This window comes from Paramisgurnus dabryanus, chromosome 11 (assembly GCF_030506205.2).
Source record: "Paramisgurnus dabryanus chromosome 11, PD_genome_1.1, whole genome shotgun sequence".
Taxonomy (NCBI): Eukaryota; Metazoa; Chordata; class Actinopteri; order Cypriniformes; family Cobitidae; genus Paramisgurnus; species Paramisgurnus dabryanus.
Genome location: NC_133347.1, coordinates 12,288,469 through 12,314,697, shown reverse-complemented (window position 1 = coordinate 12,314,697; position 26,229 = coordinate 12,288,469). Strand labels below are relative to the sequence as shown.

General features: G+C 35.2%; 2 protein-coding genes across 5 annotated transcripts in view; one reads left to right on the top strand and one right to left on the bottom strand.

The window, feature by feature from the left end:
* The first annotated feature begins 2,529 nt into the window (after nt 1–2,529).
* On the top strand, nt 2,530–4,465 carry smim24 (small integral membrane protein 24). The gene is made up of 3 exons (XM_065247904.2): nt 2,530–2,648; nt 3,089–3,227; nt 4,005–4,465. The coding sequence occupies exons 1-3, from the start codon at nt 2,582–2,584 to the stop codon at nt 4,090–4,092; spliced, it is 294 nt and encodes a 97-aa protein (XP_065103976.1). The 5' UTR covers nt 2,530–2,581; the 3' UTR covers nt 4,093–4,465.
* Nucleotides 4,466–9,886: 5,421 nt separating this feature from the next.
* Nucleotides 9,887–26,229, bottom strand: part of nfic (nuclear factor I/C) — a 125,753-nt gene continuing 109,410 nt past the window's right edge. For all 4 annotated transcript variants that reach the window (XM_065246796.2, XM_065246795.2, XM_065246798.2 and 1 more), the window contains one exon: nt 9,887–19,833. In XM_065246796.2, coding sequence (XP_065102868.1) covers nt 19,813–19,833 — 21 coding nt within the window. In that variant the 3' untranslated portion in view covers nt 9,887–19,812. The remainder of the gene's footprint in view (nt 19,834–26,229) is intronic.

The following is a 26,229-nucleotide window of genomic DNA, read 5'->3' as shown; positions in this document are numbered from 1 at the left end:
GTAAAATTTGTATATTTTAATGAGTTGTGTATAATGTGTGAATAATATAGATTTAATGGTTTAATATTTTATTACTGGTGGCCATCTACTTTATACTTATCTTTTTTATATATTACGAGTAACACTAGGGGGCAACAGCGACAAGCTAAATGCCTCATAAGAAAGTCACACTGCTTCACAATGCTGCTATGTGTTTCATTGTGTTTGGTAAGTAATACGATTGATGTATCCTCGAAAATCATGTATGATTATATTAACATTTAATGTGAATTTAAAATATGAATTTGTGTTTCTGTTATGCTTCACTGTTACAAATAACCGCGTTGGCGATCTTTTTTGTGATTTTAATATAGTAAAAGTGTAGGAATTATGTTTTTAGCAGATTGATAGCCATTTATAAAGCATATTTTGCTACAAAAATAAAAGATAAACTGTGTTGCTGTAGTTGGTATAGATAACAGTTATCTTTGGGTCACAATTAACTGTTTATCTTTATTAACTGATTTACTGTATTTCCATCACTCCCTAGTAAAAAACGTTATAAACATAGTAAGTATAGTGATCAATTCCCATTACAAGCTAATATTTACCTAAAATAGCTGAAAACCTATGCAAACAGATTGACAGCCCTGCTTGGTTTGGAACTGTAGAACGTTACATGAATCACGTGACCGCGCGGCGGCGAGATCAAAGCGTTTCGTAACTCTGTTATTATACGACTCTGATTTGCAGGTTCGTTCTTTTCAAATAATGACAGCTGTCCCAAAGTAATAACGCATAGCCGGTACTACTAGTATGATTAAAATCGCTCCGCGCCAATACTGTTTGGCACCATCTTGTGACAAACACTGGAAAACCACAATTAAGAATGGAAAATTTTGACATTAATTTTAACATGTACGGAAAAAACAAAACATTTAAACAATGGATAGAAGAACGAACAACGACAAGACACAGAGAGCTTACTGAGACTGAACTTGACAAAATAGAGAATGACAGCTACGAAGCAAACACACAAAAAAATACAGAATGGGCATTAAAACTTCTCAAGGACTAAAAGAGAAAAAAATGGAGACATACAAGTATGAAGCAGAGGATCTTAATAAGGTATTACGATAATTTTATGCATCTGGCAAATATGCCAATAAAATGTTTCAAATTCATATTCATTACATAAAGCATTACAAATCTTATCTAAAAAAGCTGAATGGATTTTATATTCTCTGTGTACTCTAAAAATGCTTGGTTATTCTCAACCCAGCATTGGGTCAAAAAGGAAAAAATCCAACCAAAGAAATTATTATACAGTATTTAACCCAACAATGGGTTAAAACAATCCAGCATGGCTTAAATTACAAGTGAATGGGTTGGGTTCGTCCCTTCTTGACCCAACTTATTTTTACAGTGCAAATACTAACCCACATAAACAAATAAATCACTATAAGAGAACACACACACAGAATTGTAAGATTACCTACATAATGGTTGTGTCTGCCTATGATTTAGATTTCCTGTTTGGAGAGCAACCTCGGGAGGAGAACGAGAGTCCCTGGGAAAGACGAGAAAAGTTGAGGCCAAACTGGGTCCCAGACACCAGCCTTGAACTGGATGATATTGTAAAAAAAGAAGAAATGATCCAACATCTCATGGATGGCCCAGAAGACCTGCCATCCATCTGGATCATATCAGATGAGTTTAAGTCTTGTGCCTCACCCTCGATTCAAAAGTTGGCGAGCTTAAAATAAGTCCTTAAGAGTTATTTCTTTTAAAGATCATACTTTTGACTACAAGTTTATGTTCCTGTAGCTCTTCTTCTTGTGGAGCATTGCCTTAGCAACACGAGCTATAATGGGTTCAATCAAAGATATTGGATATAACAAGATTGGGCACTATACTGTTAATTTCGTGTATAGCTGCTTTGGCCCATTAAACAATTTCTGAAAAGTATATAACTGTAAATGTACTTGAATTGACTTGAACAGGGACAATGCAATGCTCAATATACCTTCTCTGGTGAAAGAAGTCCTACATTCCAATTAAAAGAACCAATTATAATTGAATAAAAAGTGAGGATTCTTGGGGGAAATCCCAGGATGATTCCAATTAGGTGTTGGATTGCCTCCTAATGGTGCAATTTTCCTAAATGGGAACATATTCTCATACTGATTAAATGTATAGGTTGAATGCACTGTAAATTGCTTTGGATTAAGGAATCTTCCAAATGTAAACTAATTTACTCTGTTAGATATCAAAAGAAAAGAAAAGTATATTTTTATTTGTATTTTAAATATATATTTTTAGTTGTTATTATTGAACAATATTAACATACTGAAAATATATGGGTTGAAACATTTGTGTTTGTCAACGTGATCAATCCCAAATAGTTCATTTTCAGTATAATGGGTGTCAAGTAAAACTTGTATATCTTTACAACATAACAGCACTGATGGTTGTCCAATGACACATTGTGATCTGTGATCTCTCCTATGGTTTTTGCACTTTGGTCACCAAGAATCCTGCACATAATTATAGAGAACAAAGTTGAAAACAGCAGACGGTTTTCACGTACTGTAAATCCACCATGTTCCATCTAAGGAATACCATTGCCTTCATTTTATTGTCTATCTCCATTTGTCAGGCTAAAACAGGTGAGTGAAATTAAACATATTGCTTAAAACTTATGTTAAAGTCTGCCAAATATTCGTTTCTGTTTTTTTCTTGTAATTTTGCGCAATGGACTACACTAGAAAAGAACCTTTTGGTAAAAACATTCTTATATTATTTTAAAAGAAAAAATGTATCTCCTGTTATTTTTATTCACCTTCAAGTTGTTTAAACCCGTATGTCACAATAACAATGTTGGTGAAAGAAATCTTAGCCACCATTTTTTTTTCAGTGTACTGGAAAAAACTGCGTTATAAATGTCTTTGTAAATTTAAAACAACATGAGTTACCATATATGGTAATTTTTGGGTGAAGTGTCTTTTTAATTCAAGTAGTTTCTGTATAAATTGATTTAGTTTATAAAGCTTGATCATTTTAGTGGATATCAGAACTATAACCCTTTATTTGATGCCATGTTATTCAGGTGGTCACCGGGCCTCAGGTACAACTACATCTAAAGTGACGGTACAGCCATGGTTTATTGGACTGGCGGCAGTTGTTGGCTTCCTTTTTATTGTCTTTGTGCTCCTCATTGCGAAAAGATTATTTTCCAAGAAAGAGAAGTGAGTAAACATGCTGACTACACTGTATGCACCTAAATTTTTAAGTTTAATCAACTTGAATTTAGAATTCATTTCAACTTTCTACTACACTGAACCCCTAAGTTGCCTGAACTAATTTTAATAAGTAAATTGCTCAATTAAATTACATAATTGGTCACCCAAAAACTTAGGAGTGGCTATAAATTATAAAAATAAAGTTGAATTAGCTTATTTTTTTTCAACTTTACTTTTCATAATTTATAGCACCTCATCACTAGTCAAGAAAGTTCAAATACATTTTATTACAGTGCAGTAAAGGTCATTTACAAATAAAACAAACATTATAGTACCACCCACTATAATGTCAGCTTTTATCAGGTTAGCTTTATGTATAAGGTCGTGACTTAATATGCACATGATTTCAAGATTTTATATAGTATTAAACTAATGCTATAATAATCTGACAGTTATTAATATTTGTGCAGTTATCAAGCAAGATTATAGTGATGAGCTATTTATGACTCTCATGATGATTGTTGTTATAGTGCCAAAGGTCGCATTCAGACACCTGACAGAGCTGACTGCTCATGATAGACCTTAGAAAACTTGTCAATTAACTTTTGAGAGTTGCAATACATATTTTATTGTCAATTTATTGTTTTATACCGATTTTCTATTCAAAACAACATTCTTGTTTGAGTTACTTTTGAGTTCACAGTATTAATTATTAATCTGTCTTGTCTACGAGATATGTTACTCTTTAAACAAAGCATTTGAAAAAGTTTTGTTTCTCTGCAGAGATGAAAGGGAGGAAAAGAAGACAGAGGATGTTAACTTTTATGAAAATCTGGAGGCAGATGAGGAGACCAAGCAGACCAATTTTTAATAAGCACTTCAGCTTTAAACTGCGGCACAAATCGATTTATGGCATAACTTTGTAAAAAGAATTCTTAAGGGACTGTGTGTACACACACACACACACGCACGCACACACACTTCATGTTGGTCTAAACCTGTATGCTGATATTGTTTCTCTGAAATACAAAATGAAAAATGCTCTTTTCATGTTTGTTATGCTTCGAAAGTCCTAATGTGTTTCAAATTTTTCACATTTGCAAGTTTTCAAACAACACAAAGGCAAGTAAACAATGACTCAATTTTCATTCTTTTTTAAATTTAACTTCTCTTTTTATGTATTAAAAGAACATGAGTAATTTATTTGAATGCGACCATGCTGTGGTTTACTAATAAACAATTAGTAAACAATTGTCAGTTGTAATTTCTTGATGTATTTTGAGTGTTGTTCTCTACATCGTCCGCTAGATGGAGCAGTCAATGCTTGAAACAGATTGGATATCTTGGGTGCAATCAGAGTACAGCTGTATACAGAATAATTTTTCTTGGCATTTCCTCAATGTAATTTTTACTGCCCCGGTGTAATTGAAGCGTACTTTAATAGAATAGAAAAATCCAGGCTCATTGAGTTACAGCCTCCACATAATGCTCTCATTAAGTAGGTTTTGACTTGTATGACACGTCTGGAATCGGCATGTATATATGCTAAATAGACATGGCCATGAGATCCATTATTCATTTTGACGGGCAGTTTAGACACGATAAATGCTTCCAGTGAAATGATGTAACGTACAGTTGTGAAAAGCTTTGCTTTTGGAAGAGTTTGTGAACCCAGCTAGAGTCAATTTTGTGAATACTATTAAAACCATCCTACATAATAAAGAGTACATTGAGTGAAAATAAAACCTGTATATCTTTAACGGTCCCGTTCTTTCTGTGTTTCTAAAGCTTTGATTGTGTTTACAATGTGCAATAACATGTGTTCATGTTTCACGTGTAAAAAACCGGGGTATTTTTCACACAGTTTACTTATCAGTTTACTTTTTAAAACGGCTGATGTCTTCCTTGTCTTATGAAGTCCCTCCTTCAGAAATACGTATCGAGTTCTGATTGTGTAGTTTGTTTAGTGTGTTGTGATTCGATAGCAGCTTAGCTTGCCATTAGCTTAGCTGGCGACTGACGTATTCCTGTGGGCGGAGTTTACCCAAAAAACTGTTCCACTGACGTCATTAAAGCAGGAAGTAGAAGGCTGTAGTCCAATCTGGCTGTTCACTGTAGGCTTTGAAAGGTGAATTCTGTTAAAGAAAATATATCGCCTGGCAGTGAACTTTGAGCTTTATCATTTTACAGATATTATTTATTCTATAATAACAACATTACACAATAACTAGGGTTTAAAAATGATATCAGAAAGAACGTGACATTTAATACTGACGGAGTAAGATCATGTCAAAGATTGAAATCAATGTGAAGACAATGATTGAAATCAAACTTTTTGATGTACTGAATCTCATCTCCGATTAGGAGACTTAGCCTGGATTTCACAGAGAGGGAATCCTACTACTAGCCCAAATGGCACGTATACTAGAAATTCCCCTAAAATTGTTGTGTAAGAGGAAAAAAATGACAAATTATTATGTTCGACGTGCAGAAAAAGCCAGATGTTTGCTTGACAGCATAACTGTTCCCATACGCCAGGAAAATCTGAAAGTAATTTGTCCAGTACTGGACGTTTGGAATGAGGACGTCCCCTTTAGCTTTAATTAACGTGAAAATACCTATAGCCATTACTATTCTATAACATTTACCATTTTAAAATCAACATTTTAATTAACATTTAGTTTCGTCTGATAGCTAACAGCTGAAACTGCTGCTCTCCTGGATGGACTTTTCAAGGTTTTTCATGGAAAATGAATTAGTTTAAGCAGTTCTGATGAGTGACAGTAATTAAACCTTGGAGATGGCTACAGGAACTGAAGCACGAAATCAGAGGTGTTTCCAATTTATTCTGATATTAAGTTTTCAGTCTGTTCTTTTGTTTTCATAAAGGAATAGTCATTTACCCATAGGTCATTTATAGGAGTGCATTTTTAATGAATGTTTTAAATACAATGACAGATCATAGTGATCACAGCGAAGCTCTTAAATGAAATATGGAGCACATGGTGCAACTTGAACATCAAACATAATAGTATTTCACATTTTAAAGTTAATTTTGACAAATTTGATTTCAAAGTTACAGTGGAATTGAATTAAATTCAATCTGTTCTTCACACAAAGCCACAGGACTTCTTCAGTACATGAGTTATGTACCATTCCTTTTGTCTGCTTTGAAGCTCAGCAGCCTGTAGCCACTACAGAGACATTTCTTTAAAAAGCTTTATTTTTTTATAAATAAATAAAGCTCCCTGAATTGTAGCTTATGTTTAGCGCACATAGATATTACAACGAACTGCTAATCTATATTTAAAATGATAATGGGCCACCAAACTCATCACAAACACTCTGTCTGGGTGCCTGTGAGAGGCCTGGGGTCACATTCGCACTGCACTGGCACACAGCTCTGGTTCCCAGGACTCTCTGTATTGCGGAGTGACCTGAATGTGGTCGTAATGCAGAAAGGAGAGTCCTCAGAGAATTACAATCCTTTGTTAAGACATCTGCAACCTATAACTGACGCGTGCTTTTACAAGCCTTTCACATCACATACTGTAAATCGAGATATTAAATTCATAAGCACAGCCAAAGACCTAAAGAGAAAGTGAAGAAAAAGGAGGAACTCTGAACCTGTATGTCCAAATAGATATAATCAAAACAACAACAATTGCGATGAGACGATTATTTAATAAATGTGACAGCCCTATATTGAAGTGAAGTGTGCATTCGATAGACATGGACACTCATGTAAGCCATTGGAAGAGGAGTAATCAAACGGATTAAATGAAGGAGATATATATATCGTCATATAAAAAATCTCTGAACCGTAACGTGGCCCTATGCAAGTGTAAATACATAAAGAAAACAGTTGATACTTGTGGTTAAATTGCACTTGTTTTACAGTTATCGGCTCAACTGTTGTTCAAATTTCATTCACACTACCCATATTCATACTACATACGTTTTAACGGTTGATGACTAGGTATTGAATTCAGTATGCACTGTGATTTCAGATGCAGGGCATGTTTACATAGCTGCACAGATCATTTGTTTACCATAGTGTGACATAAGTTTCCTTCTTACCGTAGGTTTAGTGGATTGGTGATAGTACATACACATGTGGTAGTGCAGAGTCCTCATCAGAAGCGGCCTATAATTAAAATGTTCCTTTGGAGCCTCTTGAGAATTTTCATGAATCAAGTTGCGTTTCCTCTCACTGCAGTTCATGCAACTTCTGAGGCCTCATTGTTTTTGTTGGAGTGGAGAACTGGAGTTTCAGACAGCGCTGGGAGAAGACCGGACCAGGCTTCAGGTCCAAGTTGAGCTGTTAGCAGCTCATTCTATGGCTAAATGTAATAAAAATAGTCACATCAAGCACCACAGCAGCAAGACTCTTCTGCTGTTTGCCTTTTGTTGCCTTATTAAATACACTTAAAAGATGATTGTAAAATATGGTCTGCTTTACATGAAAACATACCTTTATTAGATCATCTTAAAAATGTAGCATGTAAAATTCCTCGTAAGCATGATTCAGCCATAAAATAAACTCAGTCAGGGTCCTTTGCAAAAATAGAGCCAGATTTTGTGAATATGGAGAACACCAAATAAATAAATGTAAATAACAAAACATTTGCTCTGATTGTGACTGGTCTTCAACAAACACTGTAAAAATTTGGATCTACTTAAACAAATTACTTAAAAAATATATACGTTTTACTTAAATCATTCCCCGCCAGCCATTTTTTTAAAAAGTTGCCCCGCCAGCATTTGTTGTGATTTTCACAAAATTTTCACAAAAAGCCTTCCAGAAAAAAATTATTCTAAAAATATATAAACATACAAATCTATCAAATAAAAAACAGACCCTCTGCTTTCAAACAATAAACAAACAAACAAAACGGGAAAAAAGTTTGATCTTATCTATATTTTTTTCTTTGCTTACAGACTCTTAAATATGGGTATTTTTCTTTAAAATACAAATTCTTTAGCAAAAAGCTGAAATACTTGCATTTTTACGAAGAAATTTTGTTAGAGATCAGATTCAGAACGCAAACATACACAAAGTTTAAAATTAGAAAATAACGTTTTTGGCTTCAGTTTTTTCATAAATTGGGCAAGGGCGCCATCTAGTGGATCGCGGTATTGCAGATTAACATAAAAATTCTTCAGAAACACTTTTTTTATGCAAATGTTTTCTCTTTATTTAAAGTAAAAAAAATTACAAATTACTTCAGTTGGTAACTGGTTCAAGTTGGTAAATTAAGTTTAAATTCAGTTAAATTAATTTCAGTTAAAGTAAGAAAATTAAAGTTGAATTTTTTTTTAAATTTGTTACCAATTGAAGGTTTTTTTTACATTAATAAAATTTTCACTTTTTTACAGTGTATTTTCCATAACCTCACCTGTGTATTTCTGTATATTTTAGATGTATATTGCTAAAATATACAGAATATTGCTGACATGCTATCTCAGGAATATTTAGATTTAAATTTAGATTTCCTTTGACGGTAAATAAGAGCCAAAAGCTACTTTCTTGCAATGTTACTCATTTTGAAATTACTCTTTTTCTGTTACAGTTATATCATTGATACATAGGTTTCCATATAGAACACTAATTGGATCAGACAGTAAAACCATGGTATGTTACTGTTTACCATGATATTTAAAAAGGCATATGGGCTATATTAAAAATCAAACAAATGTTACATCATCATATTCTGTGCCCAATAAATCTTAGTCCCACGATTGTTATGAAAATGATTATTATATAAAATATTTTCCTATGAACAAACAGTAAACATAACCAAGTGTCAAGCATATTGTTGTTCAAAAGCGAACATTTAATGGAAATACTGAAATGCAGACTGAATTTCAACAGGTACCTCTGGTTTGTGTCTTCTCGTATTAGGAAATTTGAATCACATTCTGCAGTGAGCTCATGTGGGGCTTCTGGCAAGATCATGCTGAGCTTTCAACAAGTGCCATTGCACTCGTTCACCCCCTTTATAAGTTTAAAGAAAAAAGAATGTGTGCTGGCTAGTACGATTTCAAACCATTAAAATGAAATAAAACGTGACTTCCTTTCCAAAGCTGAAATTATACTTTTCCAAATGTGGCTCCAGCAATCTTGTTTCTGGGGTAATGGATTGAGGTATGATTAGAGTCAGGTGTGTTATGCGCTTTGGCCAAGCTGAACTGAAAACAAACCTTAACGGTGAGCATTCAGTGCTTCCTTTCTTCTACTTTTCAGAAGAAAATATCTGGTGCTCCAAAGTTTGTTTAGTGCAGAAACGACTCATTATCATCCTGAGTTCCTGCTATCAAGTGACTATTACCGTGATAAAATCTATCATCTAAGGGTACGTTTACATGACAACAACAATGAGGATCGGTTAGTAGGCCCTTTCACACCAAAAAAGCACTGTATTTTGCATGCCAGAATTGTTGCCAATGTCATCTGTACACATAATGTCGTCACTATTTTCACAAATTCGTTTTTTTGTAGTTAGCATGGAGACAACAATGGTTTTCTTTTTTAAAAGTTAGCATTTTCAGGCCCCCAAAACCTTGTTCTTATGTAAACAGACGATCAAAATTCATGTTAAAAATGTATCATTGAATTAACGGCCCCAAAGGTTGTGGATTTGATCCCAACACTCACATACTGGTAAAAAGTAAACCTTTTATTGTACTGTATGTTGCTTAGGCCAAATGCCTAAATGTAAACATTTAAATGATATGCTTTCTAATTAGTGATGATCTTAGTCCATCAAAATGATGATGACACACCTAAATATTTCCTGCCACAGGATGCTGTGCACTCATTTAACACATCATTACAAATACATGGCGAAACAGCCTGATCTCCCGAAAATGCGTACGTCTTTTATGCATCCAGCTTGTTGGAAGAACAACACGAGTCGGTTCTGAGTTGTAGCATAGCTTTGTTTATTTTTTTATTTCATTTTCATTTTATTTTTTGCATAGGGAAACATACTCACTTCCAGTATTGTATTCATGAGCGATTTCTTTGCGAACAGCGATGGCTGAATACAATGTTATAATGAAATATTGTTAAAGCTGTAATCTCCCCCTCACACCAGTTCAAAAACACATGGCAAATTTAGTTGGGTTGTGCGTGAGAAAAACGGTCGTTTCTCGTCCGCTTTGACATACCGACTTTTGCAGAATTTTTGCGAGGTTCTAGAGGAACACAGACAAATAACAAAAATCTGACGCTTTCCAAAAGAACAAAGAAGTATGTTAGCGTGCCAGTCGTGTGATTTCTTCCACAGAATGTGTCTGAACTAAATGTCCACATGCCCCTTCCTGGTGTGAAGTGTGTTTATCTGTGCAGCAAGCAAGCGTTTAATGAGTAACTACTATGGTAATATTTGTAAAGAATAATGTGATTAAAAAAAAAGAAAGAGGAAGGAAAAACCAACAAAAACCTTGAAATTTAACACTGCATTAGAATGCTCTCTGAAACACATTTCAACCTTCGTTCTTTCAACTCAAAACCAGCCTCCAAATGTAGAGAAAACAGCATGCTTTAAAAACAAACAAACAAACAATAACAACAACAACAATAGAAATATTCATAGAAACTAAATCATAATTCAAATAACAAACGGAGCAAAACAAAGTCATTGTTCTTATGAGAAAGAAGGGCACCTTGAACCAAACTGATTGGGATCTGAAGCATACACTGTTTTTTTTGGGACATCATAAAACATTAAGGGAGCAGGCGGTGTGTCTGTGTTTTTGGCAATTCGTTGGTGACAGATGTATTAAAATATTGCATAACTGTAAAGCCCGTTAAATGGCTTTTCTCCCCTTTGAACAGCAATAGTGACTGACAGGTATTCTTCACCTCCTTTAAAAGCCATTTTGAGCCTTAGGACGGCCCTTAAAACAAACATATTCCTAGCATCTCCTCATACAATGGTCAATGTGAAAATGTTGCAGCAATTAGAGGTCGTGTTACTGATAGGCTTTGGCAAGTTTGGCTCCTTGATTGGACCGTACAAAAACATTATTAGATAAACAAAACTTGTATCCATAACTGAATAAAACAAAACAAAGCCGAGAATTAAAATGGCAGGCACTGCATGTTACAAATCTTTAACCCATTGTTGTATTTATGATTATATACCTTTGATTTCACCTGCTGGTTTGCTAGGAATAAAAAATTGGGCAGCCAGTCCACAGAAACCTTGTGTGTCTTCATTCATAGTTATCCGCTACCAAATCGGTGAGTTCCTGAAAGTGTCACAATCCATTTCTCAAAATTGAATCAACAAATTTGTATTCAAAGTAACCGGATCTCAGTTAGAAAGAACTATTTTTGAGCAGTTTGATTTTCATATTTTAATTGCAATGGGTTAATGTCATAACCAATGACTTTAACTACACAAAACAGGTCTGTGAAACCCTCCTATATAGGGCGGGAGCAAAATCAAACGCCAACTCACAAAAGCATACGGTTTCAAGTCTAAACAGACCGGCTCAAACTAATCAAAACACATCAAGGTTGGATTAGCAAAATCAATTTTCCATATTGTTGAGCGGTAATATCTGCGCAAAAATCTCAGTAAAGCTATAGGTTTAATTGCATAGCTGTTGTTCATACATTTACCCAAGCACAACAAATTTCCAGACGCTTTACAAACTTTTAGTGTACAACTATTTTGCAAGCTAGATGCTCCACTAGCCTGTTATACTGACCAAACCAGTGCAGATTTGCATGTATCTGCAATTTATGTGAAAATCACCAGCTCCTGCCATCATCGGGAGAACTGTCGATAAGAACCGCAACATAAAATCTGCCAAGTGTCACAACATTTACTGAGCCCTTACTGAGAAGAGACAAAAGATCGGAGTACATTTCTATCTACCTCGACCGTACAAAGTTCATATTGCAGGGTTTAGATTTCAAAAACCACAAAAGAAAAGGAAACAGTGCAACACTCAGGCTTATCAGACAAATGCTTAAGTAAGATCGGTTTATTTCGATGGTCCACTTTAGACATTTTACAAACTATAAGTAACTTTGCAACTTCTTGTCAACTACCAGTCATTATTAGTAGACTGTCTGCTTAATATCTACCAGTGATGCGCGGGTCAAAGTAGATATTGTACCCGACCCGCAATTCTAAAAAGTAGTAATTGTTTAAAATAGTTAACTGGCATCTTTATTTAAAACGACCCGACCGACCGTGACCCGAATATCATTACAAATATTTTGGATGACTCATAACTGCGGGTAACCACGAGTGGCCACAGTCACCTGCTCATTTTGGATCAACCCGTGCATCATTGAAATCTACTAACACCTCATTGTGATGATTACCCAGCAGACATTCAACTGACTATGCATCTACATGTCTTATTTCCCTAACCATAACCCCTTCCCTAAGCCTAAAGCCTGCGCATGGTCGACTGCACAGCCTTGCAAAGTATAATTTATTTGACTCGTACGTGCACACAGACGATCGACACATGCACATTGCGACAAAATGCAATGCATCTCTTGGGCTACATACTACATTCTCCTGTATGGGCATGCGCGACCTATGCGTACAAAATCTCTTTTGATGACAAAAATTGTCTAACAGTCTATTAATACTCTCATGATAGTTATTAGACATGTAGTTGCAAAGTAACTTATAGTTAGTACAATGTCTAAAGTGGACAATCGAAATACAGTAAGCGCAGGATCCCCTCACAACATGCTTTTCATATCAGTGGGTGAACACGGCATTGGGAAAATAAACTATGGAAACGGGCATTACAAGCCTTTAAATTTACATTCTTTATGGGGACATACTGTACATGTGTCATTGACTAACTAAAGTGCCTGGTTTTAAGAATTAAACAATCTTTTCGGAGATTCGACAGAGCACATTCTGCCAATTCTGGAAAATACAGAACAGACACGAGTGGGTTACATGAGAAAGATCACATCACGTATGGTAATAGACTGTAAAACCACATCTGACGGTTTTAGGGTGAATAGATGAAGGCACTCAGAACAGCTAGGTCAAAAGTTCTGTTACACTTACAAAAAATAAATATTATGGTACTATGGTATTACTATGGTTTTTGATACAAATTATACAATGTCCAATAGTGCTATCAAGGAAGTCTAGGAAGTATGCAATTACCACGATATACATCAAAACCAACCATGGTATTACCATCTACAGTACCATTTTGTAAGTGTAATTATGGTAGTCTGTTCATACACACAGCATGATACAATCAACAGACTGAGGTAAATCAATCGTGCCACTGATTGTCCAGAACCGACTGGGCACGATTTTATCTTAAACACCATCAATCCAATATGGCCGACCTTGAGGTTTGTAGTGCACCGGAGATTGACATGATTACAGTGTGGAAGGGTGAATTTATTTTAGAAATGACACAAGGATTAAATAAAAGGTAGCGTATAAGCAGCTTCTTTCTCGCATTCTCATCCAGAGTCTCTGTGGATCGTAAAGGCTGAGGAATATACCCAGAGAAGCAATCCTTAAAACAAGCCCAATACCAGATTATCTAGTGCAATCTTCCAAGTAGAAGTACAGAAAGGAAGTGTTTCAAAATCTTGACAAAGGAAATGAAATAAGTGCAGAAGTGTAGAAGAAGTTCTGGAGATAAACAAGCAATGAAATCTGCATATACCTCTAAAATCTATGTGAAGCTGTTTAAAATGACGACAAGTGATGCTGAATTCACTGAATGAATTTTTAACTGAATGAAATGGGTGTGGTGATGGTGCTGACAATTTACTTACAGTTCAGATCCTTCAAAAAGATCTTTCATTATTTTCGTGGCTTAGCCACAAGCTTATGACTACCAAATCCGAACATACAAACGAAAACATATCTTCTCATACAAAAGACATTTTATGTACATTTTGCCTTTTTCTCATTCTACATGGTGGATATATAAGCATTTATACACAAGAAAACTGTGTTTAAAACGTAACATTTCAACGACGCGCATAAAAACGATAATATAAAATATTAGTGAAGGGTTTCGAAATAAAATGCTAAGATAATATTTGTTTTACATGCATCGGCTAAAATGCATTATTAACGTCGACGCAAATTCAATCATCACATGTGGCCACTTTAAAAAAAAACGAACGGGGAACGCCGCGCGATTTGTCAGTCTTGCATAGCCATTATCCAATACAAAGCAAACCATTCAACCATATGATCAGACCCCTGTTTACTGAGCCCACAATCCCAACCTGGCCAGAAGGTTAACAGCTTTAAAAAGATGAACGTGGAACAGTGCAAATCTTCACAGGACAGACGATGGGCCATGCAAGTCTGAACTAAAGCCATACTTAAGTTTCAAAGAAAATGATTCCAATATGTTGCATGGGGAAGCAATGTACGTAGGTGACTGGGCCCTCAATCATCACTCATGCTCTGTAATTGTGCCTACAGGCCCCCAATCAACTCGGACTCAGACTTATGACCCATCGCCTGTCCTGTTACACACAAGAAAAATGCGTGCCGAATGACTTTAGCACTCCTGTAAATGTTTGGATAATGGTACGGTTAGAATGCCCTTTTGCTTAAGCACTCCGATTCGGCCGGTATGGGAAAACGCGGGCTCACAAGCTTTCTGCTCCAAGATCTTACTACCAGGGACATCATGTAAACAAAACTCGTTCTTTCTCATTCAACTTAAACTTTAAATACCTACAAGCGAACTGTATTAGCTACCAGCATCGCAATATCCATTGCAGAAACAATACTGTACACTGCGTCACATCTACCTCATGGCCCTTCCTAACCCAGCTCCAATACACAATATCTTCTCCCTAACTCCCCTGACACAACACAGTACGAAATTATAAATTATCTCCTACCATCAAAAAAAAAAAAATCTAAATAAGCATCTTGGTGCATTAAATCATTTTCTAAAATACAAAGTCAGCAGTTTACATGGTATTTTGCTGTTGTTGTGTCTATACACAATTTGACAAGTAAATTTCATGTGAATGCGATCTATGAATGAATTTATATATGGACATATACAAGGGATTCTGTAAATCAAAACATAATAGCTAATAAAGAAATTCTGGTAACACTACAATAAGGTTGTATTCGTTTAATTGCGTTCACTAACATGAACTAACAATGAGCAATGTAGTTTTACAGCATATATAACTATTTCTTAATGTTATTTAAAGCCAATACAATTGTTCATGGTAGTTTATTACTAACTTATCTTAACAGTTACGACTTTTATTTATAAAAATGTATAAGTAAACATTGAAATTGCCATGAAATATAGTGCTAAATAGCATTAAAAGTGGTTCACTGGCTTATAATCATAGGGTAACCATTTAAGTGCCATGTAGCACCTATAGACCAATTTCGTGTTTGCAAACAGAGATGACGTTTTTTGTGGGCGGAGCCAAACTGGTTGCAGAAAGTGACTGCTCCGCAGTAGGGTTGTGAAGTGTTTTAGCATTAAACCGTGATTTTTATGGATCCGGTGTTCTGTCGAAGTCTGATTCCCCTATGTGTACCTTTAGTGCAATGTTTCTTATAGCGTTTTAATCATGTTACGTTTATTTTTTAGATAGATAAAAAGTTTAAATGGCTTGGCTACTGATATGCATGTAAGTAATGTATATGTATTGTTCTTTTTTGCTAAATCAATTATTTTTACAGTCTGAATCGCTAAAGTACATATAAAAGCAATACTATCATGTTTTATATATAATAGCGTTTATTAAATATTTCATAATTTTCCTGTTTTCTATTATTTCTTCCTTATATTTATCTTACGTGTTTGTTCTAAAACTATTATAAAAGTATTATGTTTTAACATACATTAAAAAGGCCTGTTTATATATTAATAACACTTTACATCATGTGTGTGTGTGCTATATTTATATATTTATTAAGTATGTAAACATAATATTTGCTATATAAAACGCTATAAGAAACACATGGAGGGAACAGACTTCGACAGAACACCGGACATCTTCTCTACTTTCTATTCTAATTATTAAAAGATTTCCAGATGATTTCCTCGCTCCATTCTGTCCGTTTAAGGGCTAATTGTAATCATAAACACCTACGTTTATCTTCAAATGATGTCTTCGACGATGGTATTCTATAAAAATGAAAGCCATCTTTTTTGGCATTCTTATTCTGACACTTAACAGCACAACAGGACATTTTCTAGTGAGTTATCTTGCTCTTTTCACTCGTGTCTAATTCATTTCCACTGTTTTTCTGCAACCGCATTGCGCGCGCAGCTTGCAGTGACGTAACTGTGACGTCTACTCTAAATTGGTCTATAGTGGCACTATATCACCACTTCTGGTTCTTCATTGGTGCTAAATGGCATGGTTTAGCACAAAGGGTGTAAGATTAATATATTCTGTAGTAGTATTGTTCATTGTTAGTTCAAGCATTAAATAATAATAACAAATGCAAGCTTATTGAAAGTGTTACCGAAATCCGTTGTCACACGTTACTATACAATCTATTGCAGTCAGGGTTACAAAACCCTCACAAGTAATTTTTTTAAACCAAAAGCACTTAGGGTCTTAAGTGTGTTTTGAAACAAAAAGAAATGTAAATTCGACCATTCGATGAACAATAAAAAAAGTGCTGTGGGGAAAATAAGTAAAATGCTAGTTAGCAAATGGGCACCTAAACGTGTGAATCTTGAAACTAATTAAGAGTAAAAAATATTTAAATTGTACAAACTCTGTATATTTTTCTGTTGTGGCCTTTAAATACATTACATACCTTCTAAATAATTTTAAAGAAGTAAAAAATGTAATCAAAATATCAGCTCGGATTGGGTATGGAGAGCTGCTACTCCGTCATTCATAGATTTTATTACATTCTCAATACATTAATCAACGGAGAAAAATGAAATGTTCAAATGCAGGGACAATCTCATGCCATGGACATACAACTACGGCGCTTTAGAGGAAGAAGATCAAATAAGCTTTTCCTACCAATTCAAACCTACAGCTATTGGGTAACCCGGTTAATCTTAATCTGATTATGACAGGCAATCAAACATGCAGCAAGAATTTTTCCATCGTGACACTGGTTACATAAAAAATTGACTTTTTTAAAATCATTTTCTATTATTGTTCTTAACTAAAAGCAAGGCACATAACGTTTTATAAAATATCGTGCAAAGTAGAAGAGGGATTGTTGGATAAAATTCAAAACCAATGTAGTATAAAGGTAAAATCCATCCGTGTCATTGGCTCTTCGCTCACAGGGGGTCATAAGGAGGAGTCGGGGAGCGTTTAGCTTCATAGTTAATACTAAGATTATCTGCCATGCGCTTATGTCAGCGATACGGTGGTTGTTTGAGCTTAATTTTCATGATTTTTCTTTAGGAAGCACCATGCAGTTACATATAATTTATATATAGAGAGAGATTTTCATATAATTTTCATATCAGCACCATTAAAACAAGTCATGTATGTATTTGGGTCTTGCTATGGTCAACTTAACAGCATGTGTATGCAAAGCCATTTAAAGAGTTTAGCTAAAGCAACCAGAGTGTGGATATTATTCAGTTTATATATTTGCAAGGGACCTAGTAAAGTTCTGATATGTGTTGATTTTGTCATGTTCTGGCAGATAACAAGGGGGTATGCTCATGTATCTTGTAGCCATCTGCACTGTACAGCACATGAAGGCTTGGGGGGTTTGCCGGGTCTTTCATATATCTCTCTCTGGGCATAAAATGACCCTTATATTTCTACAAAAACCTATCATAGATGAAGCAAACTTCCAAAAGAGAGAAAAAAAATTCATAAAATAAGACTTTAAATCTCACAATGTCTCAGGCACTTTTCATGGCTTCGTGATTTAAGTTTGGTAGCGTTGTAGAGTAAAGCCCTGATGTTATTTCAATAGTACAAATCAACACATCTCAGAGTGCAGAAAAAACGTTTCTGTGGCAACCAGTCACCAACCAGCCAGTAGAGACTTTTCGGCAATAGAAACATAGGAAGGATAGCTTGTCTTTTTTTCCTAAACTATGGGAATTGTAAAAATGTAATCATAAACATGGAGATCTTGAATAAATGACTTCTACATTAAAAATGTTGCGATCAACTTCTTAGCTACTAGAAAACCGACCCTTATCTACTTTGAGATCAGAACATGACTAAAAAAAAAAAAAAAAACGATTTGCAGCATTCCATACGATTAGGCCAAGGAAGGAATTTGCAAAATAGGAAACTTAAAAATTCAAAGTAGTGCAATGCCTGTAATTTTCAATGCATATGAACAAATTACACAATATCCTCTACACCCAATACTGTCTTAGTAGTGACAGAACTATATATAGTTATTAATATAACTACATATAACTTTATATTTCAACTCCCTTTGTCACTTTGTGGAAAATCTCCACCTATCTACATGAATCAAAAACCATAATCTGTGAAGTCACAGAGATGAATAAGGGACTACCAATATTTGTGAAGTTTGTGCACATGCATACACGCACGTACAGCACAGTCCAGGACATAAGGGGCTTTCATATTGCGAAGAGAGGAAGGTGCTAGTTAACCCCTGGTATTACCTGGTTCGTCCTATGCGGGCTGTTTTACAGCTCACACACACCTAGTGTAGCCTTAACAGTACATGCCTTTGCTTTAAAGCCTATTTGTAGGTGTGTGAGTGTGTGTGTGTGTGTGTGTGTGTGTGTGTATGCGCGTATACACGCTGACTGTGATGTATGATGTCACAAGGTACCACTATTAGTCCTCCGATGTACAAAAACATGACAGGCTTCCGCCAAAAAGTGGAACTCCGTTACAAATGGTGGAGTATGCAATTTAAAAAATATCACAATTTGAGCAAAACCAAGGACGCAGATGCATGATTGTCAATAAACGTGGATGAAAAGTTGCCTTTTCCTCTTGAAAATGTCATGTGAACGGAAGCATCAACCAGTCAAAAGCTTTTAGTTTCCTTTTCCGCATAACGTCGCCCCATTTAAAAGAAAAACAGACCGTGCTCACCTCTGAACCTGGCCAAATCCTAGCGCAATAAAACCCTGTCCTTTGGGTTTCTCTTCTCTGTTTGTTAAGAAAATAAAGGATACTTATTTTGCATATTGGAGGAAGCAGCACCTGTAGCGGAAGAAGGGGATGGAGGAGAGGTGATCCAGGAGGCAGAGAGTCAGGGTGGGCCGTTTTTGACACGTCTGCGAATGTACGCCATAGTTCAGGCTGTCCCCGAAAAAAAACAACATCCTTATTGTTCTCCTTTTCTTCTGATCCATCCACGACCTTGCTCTTTCTTTCCTACGTTTCCGTTCTCCTTTCGAAAAAGTGTATTGAAGCATCTTATACATTGTTATGCATATATAAATATGTGTGCACATATATCTATACACACATATTGTGTATATATATATATGTGTGTGTGTATATATATATACAAATACTGCATATATATCAAATTTTCCCTCTCGCATCTCGTTCACAAATCTTTTTCTGGTAAATTCCACAAAAATGTGATTTTCAAATCCATGTCCGTGTCCTCTGGTTTGTCTGTGTATGTGTTCGTCAGTTTCCCAAATACCAGGACTGTAAGGAAAAGAGAGAGTAATCAAAATTAGTCAATATAAACAGTCACACAATAGGAAACATGATATCAGATATCCACACATCAGATCCCGACCACAGTCGACATAGATCAGATTCATCTAAACTGGATATATAGTGTGATGTATAACCTACTAAGCCCAATGGGGAAACCAGGGTGGGTGATTCTCACGAAATTAGACTTATGAGGTGTCATGAAATATTTGGATAAAAAAGTAAATAGTAAGAGTATCAAAATAAGAAGCATACAGATACAAATATCTCCTCACATACTATTTTGCATATGATTTCAAATCATACATCATACAAACCAATTTTGTTGTTTTTCCACATTTAACCCTCATAAGCCTCTATTTTCCTGTATAAGTTAGAGTAAAAATGACCCCAGAAATTAAACGGGTGATTAAAAAAAATATATACATTTTTAATAATACAAATAATATATGTTTCTGTTTACTTCCCATCTATACAATAATGCTGTGTTTTGGGAGATATGAAGTACTTTTGTACCTGTTTACCAATTCCTCAACTACACCATTAGCTTGCCTGTAAAATATCAATTTTTTATGAGAAATTCACATAAATTATTATCTAAATTTGATTTAAATGTTTTTAGATATTGATCTAAATGTTATGTGTTGAATTTGACCATTTGGTGTTTAGAAAAAACTGTTTTATGGTCTGTTCAACATCAATACTTTAGTGAAACATTTTGTGAATTTATGTTTATATAAACATTAGAAAGGTCATTAAAAAAAAAAAAATATTTAAAATAGTAGAATTTTTTTGATGCATTTTGAAATTTCTGTTTTTACAAAATGCCACAGAAATTTGACTAAATGTAAGGCTGTTTGTCTGGGTGTGTGTGTGCGTGCGTGTTTGGGACTTTGTCTTTTTGTGTGTGTAAGTTTTACTGTGTCTTTGTGTGCGTGCGTGTGTGTGTGCGTGTGTGTATGTGTGTGGGCATGCACACACCTGTGTGAGCATTTTACATCTTTGTTTTGCATCTGTGGCCGTTTTTTGCCAAATTCTGTAAAAAACGCTCTATGTGGCAGTCATACCTTTGTGTGTGTCTGTGTGTGATTAAGCATGTCTTTTCTATATTGCATTTGTGCTCTAGTACCAGGCCTACCTTTCTGTGTCAAAATTTTCACATTGATTCTGGATGCATTGATTTTATTTGATGAATAACAAGCAAAAAATGATTTTTTTTGCATTTCTCATTCCTTTTTAATTGGGGTCATTTTTACCCCAAAAGGGCCTCTTTTGATGAATTTTTTTACACCTCTTTAGAACAACCGAATCAAGCCCAGTTTTTATGTGAATCTTGACAGATAATCTGGAAAAGTCACAAAATTTTATTCCACTGAGAAAAAGGGAACCATGTTTTTTAACTAAATAAAAGTGGCTTGGGGTAAGATTGACCCCAAGGGACTTATTAGGGTTAAGGGGAAAATTTTCATTACCGCAATGTGTCCATGACTGGATTTGGGTTTTGGAAATATTTATAATTAAAAAATCTAAAAAATAAAAAGCTTCAGTGCATGTTATACTATAAACATTTACAGTAAAGAAACATGTGGTATTTGGTGATCATTGGTAAATGTAGAGACAATAATGAATACAAATGTGTCCAAGACCAATTTTATCATCCTCCGCAATAATTTTCAATCATTGTTTAAGCCCTCAGGAACTAAATAAAAAAAAAGATTTTGTAAGGGACATAATTGACTGACACTCAAGATGGCTACCAGGTAAGCAGTTCTTATTTGTTCTCTCCAGAAAAAAGTTGAAATTTTGTTTGTAATAGTACCTAGACAACTTTTTAGTTCTCATTACCGAAACATGAGTTTGTAAATGCATATATTTAATGTAATATCATGTTGCGGTAATGATAATTTTTGATAATGATAATCTAAAAAATTTAAATAATTCTATAGGAAATTTTTTAAGCCTCTAAAAATAATTGGCTTCAAGGGCTTTTTTAAAATTTTGATGCTGGACACTTTCTAAATCTGGATTTCGTGAGAATCACCCGGGTGTGTAAAACACCTCTTACAGAGGAATAATAATACATGAAAAACATAGATGCAAAACATAAAGAACAAAAATGGCACAATGCAAAGTGAATACCGCAAAGCTCCATCTTGCTACAGGTTTTAGAGAATGCGGCTGACTACCGCAATCTAACATACTTTACTGAGTCTTTAAAGCACATTGTGATCCAGAAACCTGAATTGGCTCTTTGCACACGACTGCATTAAGGGTCTGGATGTGTGCCCGGTAATAATGCTCTTCTCCATTGTTTGGTCATCATTTGATGAAGCACTATTGCCATGATCAATAAAAATATACAACAGTCCTTTATTATAAAGTTTACCACCTGCTTTCTGCGGCCATAACCGTAAAATAATCTTTAAAATAAGTGTCTTATGTACATACAATAAGAGGAGCTAAAAAGAAACGATAACTAGTGTATTTAGTGACTTGTTAAACCAGATTATGATTGGTTAGTGAATAAAACATTTTGTTTTTATTTAATACTGCTTTAGGAAATTCCCTATTTTTACTCAGGGATCTGTTAAAACTAATACAGAGCACCAGAAAGGCAGAAAAAAAGAGCTCAGCAGGATCCCACCCAAACCCTTTTAAAGCATAACAGGATTTTGGCTTTCCCTCACAGACCGCTGAAGTCTTTTTAAACAACTTGACAAGGTTTAAAAACAAAAAACTCAGTTCGGGCTTTAAGCCTCTGGCTCCTATTTTCCACTAAGATTTAAGTAATTTCACAGCAGTCTAACAGACATCTTTAACTACACCCAAATGCATTGATTTAATAATGCAAAAAAAGGGTCATCTGTTCCTATTGCCTGCAGAAACGTTTGTTTACAGTACATTAGACTAACAGTTATTCTGTACTTGTGCAATACCATTCCACGACCTAATAAATCCCTAAAAATCCCATAGGCAACAAATGCATGGCCCAGATATAAGCACACAGCTATTAGATTCCTCATTATGTGTAGTACGGGATGCAACTCTAAAGTGTGACTGATGCTATAAATAAAGCGGTAAAAATGTATAACAGATGCACAATTTTCAATCTATAACCATATTAATCTATAGTCATAAGTGCATTAACATCAACTCACTGTCTGTGTACTCAGTCTAATGAAATCAGTGTATTTTGACCTTCTGCTTGGTTGCTAGATGAGATTCTGTTATTGGAACTGAAGCTAAGTTTAACCTTACACAACCCAGGACACTTAGGCGACTTGTGAAACTATTGCCAGGAATCAAAATAAGTTTATAATGACAGCAGACGCTGCTGGGAAATGCAAAGTTGTTTTCTGAGTGATAGCTAAAGTGTCCTGAGGTGAAATATTTCCTAAATCATATTATGTGTTGATTACTGGATGGAATGGGAGCCCGGGAGAGTGTGCAGTGTGGGATTTTCTACGTGTTTTAATGCCTCATAAGTTTGACGGCACAATAACGGAAACTCCTCTGTCAAAACGCATTTCGTCCAAAACTGCAGCGAACTTTCCCTTTGAATACTTGAGAAGGCAATCTGGAAGTATAAATCTACTCTGTAATAATACTGTATACACAGTATGTACTGTACATTATGGAGCTCTGGATATCATCTTGGCTTGACCACAAGCCATTTTAGTGTACTTGAAATGTCTCTTGATGAGATAAATACACAATCCTCATCCTCCACAAGTTGTGATTTAATATATTCTAGTTTATGTTATGGAAACTCAATCCTCGTCTCGGAAGGAAAACGGGCCACGCGGTATCCCAAATGCTTGGTTTGACATTTTCATGATAATTTTACCTCCCACCTTAAATACAAATGGTCTAATTTGTATTTTACACACAAAAAAAGATCAAAACAGTTTATGAGTAAATGTCCCGTGCGGCATCTTGTCATTTCATTGATTAATGTGGTAAAGTGGGTCAGGAACTGGAGAGTCAAGACCAAATCCATCTATCCAAGTGCTGATACATGAACACCAATGCAAAACCACTACTGAAGTTGATTTAAAAAGGAAAAATAGGCTGAACTGTGCCTTGCATGCACAACACTGGAGCAAAACTACAGCTGAACTCCAGTTATGAAAATTTTAATGTTTAATATGTAAATAATTAATAATTAATGAACTTAACACTTTCAGGGGGCCAAATGAAGAGTTTGGTTCCAAAACGCGATAAGGCATTTTTTTTAAATGAGTTAACACCAAAAATCAGTATTGTATAAGGTCAGTATTAAAAATAAAATATCCGCTGTGCTATTTTGTCATCTTCCTTTTTTCCAAAACCCAACAAACGCCAGTCCTCTTTTTCTGCAGAATGCAATAAATCCACTTAACCAATCAAAGCGCAACATTCCACGCACTGTAAACAACAATGGCGGCGTGTTGAATACACACAAAATCCTACTTCATGATTAACAAACAAACAAAAACAACTTTTGATGGCATTAATAAACCTGTGGTGGTTTTCTGTGATCGGGAAGAAACGTAAGCCATTAAAATCTAATAATTTACGTGAGAGGCACTCCGACAAAGGAAAAATGACGTCTGTTGCTTGTTCTCACACTACAGCATCATCAAGCTTCTGTCATGCTAACATCTTATAAATACTTTCCATTATTTTACTCAAAGTCAACCAAAATCGAGCAGGACCAAAACATTTAACAGCTAATCGCTGTCAAAAAAGTGACAACGACATCCCAAGGATCACAGCAGCAATACCATGTGACAAAGTAAGTGTTTTGATTAATGCCATTAATGGTTTTTTTACTCTGTGTATACCACTAGTCAACTAAATGAATATAACATGGCAAAAACGAAATGAATGCACATTTATATATTGATTCAATAGATTTATAGCATTTTGTTATAATCTAAAGATGCTATGTGAAAGTTTGTAACAGAACATAGTGGTTTTCATCTTGTCACTTGCTTGGTATAGAAAACACGTTTTTACTGAAATTAGTCAAAATGGATTTATTACATTTTGGAACCAAACTCTTTAAGTTACATTTACACTTATGCATTTGGCAAATTATGACTTAGCAGTTATGTGTCTGAAACTGGCGAATGTAGAATCTATTTATATAGTCAGAGGTGGTGTGAAAGAGTGGAGGAGGGGCCTAATTCATATATTCAAATCTATGGTCTGAGCGATCGAGTAGAGGCAGAGACTAATTTGCATATTCATAGGTCTGCATATACTAAATGAAAAGAGGGTGTAGAAGTACATTCAAGCTGTTTTACAGCATGAAGAAATTACTGTCCCAGAAAAAAACTTGAACATATGCTATTATGATGCTCAAAGATAAGTTTTAAGTAATAAAATTATCAACTAAAATAATTTTCAGAGAATAAAATCGCAAGCATATTCCAGACTTTTCTCTATTTTCCAGCTGCCAACGTGGTAATATTTTTATTTTTCACGACAGCACATTCAAGACTCAAATGTTCTCAACTCTCCTGAGAACAAAATGAACAGAACAGCCCAGGCCTATACTAACAGCAGTAAGGCGTTTACTCCAATCAAAATATTTAGTGCTCTATAAAAGCTAAAAGTTTTGTCTTGATGACAGGCGGTTTAGGTTATGAAAATACAAAACTGAGACAACGGCGGTTTTCTGTTTAACCCTTAGATAGACTTCCTTTAATTAATGCTATAGTAGAATCAGGAGGTGAAATTTTTTTACAATCATTAGTCTTAATGTGTAGACAAAAAAAACAGAAATAAATGTTACAGTTTTTATTTAGGAAAAAAAACGAGTGATCGAAAGAATCTAAAACTTTAGACATGAATAGTATACTGTAGTACCAAGGCCGCCTTAATGCACGGGCTTACCTGGGCTGAAGCCCAGGGGCCTCCCAAGTTCAAGGGCCTCCCAAGTTTGCGTTCATTATGAGCTGAAAAGGTCATATTGTTTTGTAACTTGTCAGGTTTTCTGTCAATCACTCTAATTGCACGTTACATGGCTGCTGATTGGTCCGTTGTAACTTAACGTGAAATAAAATGTCAGACGTAACATATTTTTTATTCCGCGTAATGTAATTAAGTGCGCGTTGTCAACTTGACATTCCTGCACGTTAGACTGAGTATGACAGAGAAACAGGAAATAATCCACCAACAAATGAAAGAGAAATTTCTGAAATTTCATAATAAGCACTAGTGAGGTGCAGGTCTCTCTCTCTTTCGTGCGCGCGCTCGCTCGTTCGCTCTCTCTGTGCTCGTGCAGCTGTCTGAGTCTCTGGCATGCAGAAGTCACTTCAAACGTGCACAAGAAACTATGCCGCTAAATTAAGAAAGGAGTTCCCGCACATAATGCTGTTAGTTGTTATAAAGTTT

Excerpts from the sequence above, each read along its gene's own strand:
- smim24 (XM_065247904.2), top strand. The coding sequence starts at position 2,582 with ATGTTCCATCTAAGGAATACCATTGCCTTCATTTTATTGTCTATCTCC. Across the intron at positions 2,649-3,088 it reads CATTTGTCAGGCTAAAACAG|GTGGTCACCGGGCCTCAGGT; the intron begins GTGAGTGAAATT and ends CATGTTATTCAG. Across the intron at positions 3,228-4,004 it reads TTATTTTCCAAGAAAGAGAA|AGATGAAAGGGAGGAAAAGA; the intron begins GTGAGTAAACAT and ends GTTTCTCTGCAG.